Source organism: Puntigrus tetrazona, chromosome 13 (genome assembly GCF_018831695.1).
Source record: "Puntigrus tetrazona isolate hp1 chromosome 13, ASM1883169v1, whole genome shotgun sequence".
In the NCBI taxonomy this organism is placed as follows: Eukaryota; Metazoa; Chordata; class Actinopteri; order Cypriniformes; family Cyprinidae; genus Puntigrus; species Puntigrus tetrazona.
In genome coordinates, this window is record NC_056711.1 from 22,420,492 (window position 1) to 22,424,216 (window position 3,725).

Here is a 3,725-nt window from a genome sequence, read left to right on the forward strand (position 1 = left end):
TGTATTCTTCTACTTTATTCTGTTCAGTGCTTTGATAAAACCTGTGTTGTTAAAAGCACTATATAAATAAAAATGATTGATTGATTGANTTTTTTTTTTAACAAAAATATTTCTAAACTTTTAGCGGGTTATACACCTAGGATGGCTTTGGGATGAGTAAAATATAGGGTAATCTTTTATTTTTGGGTGAACGATTCCTTTAAGTGCAGTTACAGTACTGTGTGTGTGTGTGTGAATGAATGAATATATATATATAATCAGTGCTATTCATTGATATTTGGTTTTTTTAATTAAATTTTATTTCTATTAGTTGCTAGAGGCAGCATTTCTTTTTTTATGGTTTGAGTTAACAGACTGTGTGTGTGTGTGTGTGTGTGTGTGTGTGTGTGTGTGTGTGTGTGTGTGTGTGTGTGTGTTTTATTCTCTGCCAGGTTCATGCTGAGTATTCTCGATTCCTGAATCAGATGAGCAGTGTGATGCCCACACAGGGTAAAACACACAGTCACACACTCACTCAGACACACACACACACACACAGTCACACACTCACTCAGACACACACACACTCACACACAGTCACACACTCACTCACACACACTCACTCACACACACACACTCACACACTCACACACACAAACTATCCAGACAGGACATAATGCTTCACTGCACACAGAATCCAAATTATGTGGGTCATGTTTTAAATTTCTATTTCTGTAATGTATTATTTAAGCTGATATGGCAATAAATATAAAGGGGCCATGACATCAGAGATTACATTTAATAGATCTTTTGGTATATAAGAGGTCATTGTACTGTTAAAATATCCAGCAAGTTTCATTGCTTACAAACATTATCCTCATTATAAACAAAGCGTTTATTAAATCAAGCTCCAGAAGCAGATCATTTTGGACACAAACATTTTCATAAACATGCCTCCAGAGCAAGACCTCGACCGATAGACAAAAAGCCACATGCATCATAATCTGCGCACGCACAACAAACCTGCGCTGGACATTGACTTTACATTGTAATTTAGTCATTGTGCGGATGCTTTTTTTCCAAAGTGACTGACAAATGGGGAACATATAAAGCGATTCATCTTAAAGAGAAGCCAACAGATGGAGGAAGTGCTCGTAATACTAGCATCAGGTACTGCTGTATTCTGTATCGTTTGTAGAGGTTTGATTGTGCTTGAAGTCCAGCCAGAAGAGCATTGAAATGAGCCTAGAAATGACCAGGGCCTGGATAAGAGGTTCTAGAGCATGCTCTGTTAGAAAGGGCCTGATCTTTTTGATGTGTAATACAAATCTGGAAGATGGAGCAGTCCTTGTAATGTGCTCTTTGAAGGTCGGCTGGTCATCAAAGATTACACCAAGATTTCTGACCGCAGTTGAAGGGGTGGATAAACCTAGACGATTGGTTTTGTGCTGTAGAGCCGGAGTGGCCGGGAAGACAAGGTTGACCAGGTTGAGCTGCAGGTGATGATCTTTCATCCAGCCTGAGATCCGTGCGGCTACTGGTGGATCATCTGTTAGAAAAGAGAGGTAGAGCTGAGTGTGGTGAGTGTAGAAGAAGAAGATATGATCCTGAAGGAACTAATGATGAGAGTAAGTGAAGAAGAGGAGCGGTCCGAGAACCGATCCCTGAGGAACCCCAGCTGATGTGTTTGGGATACCGTCCGTCTCTTCTTCTACCGTCTCTCAAATCGACTTCTCCCAACTTTGCATTTCTGGAAGCTGCCTCCTTGTCACTTCTGACATATAATAAAAAACAGAACAATGTCTAAAAGCAGCTGTGTGACAAGGTAAAAAAAAAAAACTATTAAAAAAAGTTTTTATAGACTGTTGACCCAAAAAACCAGCATTTAGGAAGTAGAGTTTCTCTCAGAACTGAGCTCACTGAAGGGAAACCACCCGATGAGAACCTGAGAGGAGATATACTGAGAAACTAAATCGTATTGATCCGTATCTGTGCCCCTTTTAAGAAACGATCCACCTCAATGATCCAGTGTAAAATCCCCTGACATCTACAGCAGCTTTTAGAGACTGTTTATGTTTTTGTGTTAGAAGTCAATGGAGAGCGTTTGGATTGTGGGCGTGGCCTAGACACGCTGTGCCTCTATTGGCCTTCGTATGAAGTCATGTGACGGACAGTCTGTGTGTTTCAGCAGGGTTCATTCAGCCTCCTTCCATTAACGGGATCCCGCCGCAGGCTCCGTATTATTCTCCCGCGGGCTTCCAGCCGTCCTACCCCGGCCCGACCCCGCCGCCGCAGCCCGTCGCTCCTCAGTATCCAGCGGCTCCTTCGGCCCCGGCCCCGGGCCCTCTCCCCACCGCACAGTATCCCATCACCCCCACGCCCCCGAGCGCCCCGGCTCAGGTAGGCCTCTGATTGGTTTGTTTTGATGAACAGAACAAGTCACATTGTGCTGTCAGCTTGATAATATAGTTACACCCCTACTATCTTCTGCATTGTTTGTCACAAACACACTCTAACTATATAAATAAAGATGATTTGACTGTAGTTCAGACCTAAGATAAGAATCTTCCCGTAAGACTCCCCAGACATGCACCCTGCACTGCTCTTCTCTGAAGATAGATTCAGTTCCTGTCATCTGTCTCCAGACGCTTCCTCCGGCTCCGTTCCCCCCCGCCGCTCCGGCTCCGCCCAAAGCCGTGGCTCCGCCCAATCCGCCACAGAAGCGCCGCTTCACGGAGGAGGTGCCGGACGAGACGGACAGCGGCCTGCTGGGATACCAGGTGAGCCCTCGCTCCGGACGCTGAGCTCGTCACGTCTGCCTTCACTGTTTCTGCAGGTCAGCGACCTTTGACCTCCGGGGTCATCACCTGAAAGTCTTTGCAGTTTATTTGTAACGAATGACTGTAACAGTAACTCCGCCCACCGGCGTGTGATTGGCCGAGTCAAGACTAGAAAAGACATTTATTGAATGGCATTGAAAAGTGTGTGCTTCTTCACGTGATCAACCTGAGCTCGAGACCACCGCTGGGCAATTTTTTCCTCCCTTTTTTAAACTTCAAAAGGCTTTTTAACAAAAAAAATAAAATAAAATTAAGGAACTAATCAGAACGTTGTAAGAGTATGAGGTAGGTGTAGACAGGGCTTTATCACACTGACCCTGGAGCACAAAAACAGTCACAAGAAGCAATTGTTTAAAAAACATTCAACATCAGAAAGATAATAAATCATCTCTCCACTGATGTCTGGTTTGTTCTGATCGGACAATATCTGTCTGAGATGCAGCTATTAGAAAATCAGGAATCTGAGGAGCAAAAAAAATCAAAATATTGAGAAAATCTCCTTTAAAGTTGTTCAAATGAAGTTCTCAGCAGTTATTATTAGTAAGCGAAAATGAAGTTGAAATATTTATGGTAGGAAATGTACAAAATCTTGATAGAACATGACCTTTAGTTAATATCCTAATGATTTTAGACTCATGTATTGATGTCTATTTCTATAAATACATCTGTGCTGCTTCTGTGCTTTAAGGTGAATTATAATTATAATTTACACTGTTATTATTGTATACTGTTTTTAATGTACTTAAATATTGAGATAATTGCCACTGTTTGCAATAATTACTATAAATAGTGTAAATAGCATAGTTTGCTAAGAAAACAGCAAATAGCTTTTGTAAATGTGATTTTCCTCTTTTGTATAAGAGTGATGATTTGATGTGAGAGTGTGTGTGTGTGTGTGTGTGTGTG

General features: G+C 42.1%; 1 protein-coding gene across 1 annotated transcript in view; it reads left to right on the forward strand.

The window, feature by feature from the left end:
• The window catches only part of LOC122356795 (KH homology domain-containing protein 4-like), a gene marked incomplete at its 5' end in the record, with an annotated part of 5,208 nt that overhangs the window by 1,177 nt on the left and 306 nt on the right, over positions 1-3,725 (forward strand). Inside the window, 3 exons of the mRNA XM_043255863.1 lie at positions 432-489; positions 2,171-2,379; positions 2,625-2,759. Of these exons, the coding sequence (XP_043111798.1) occupies positions 432-489; positions 2,171-2,379; positions 2,625-2,759 (402 nt within the window). The remainder of the gene's footprint in view (positions 1-431; positions 490-2,170; positions 2,380-2,624; positions 2,760-3,725) is intronic.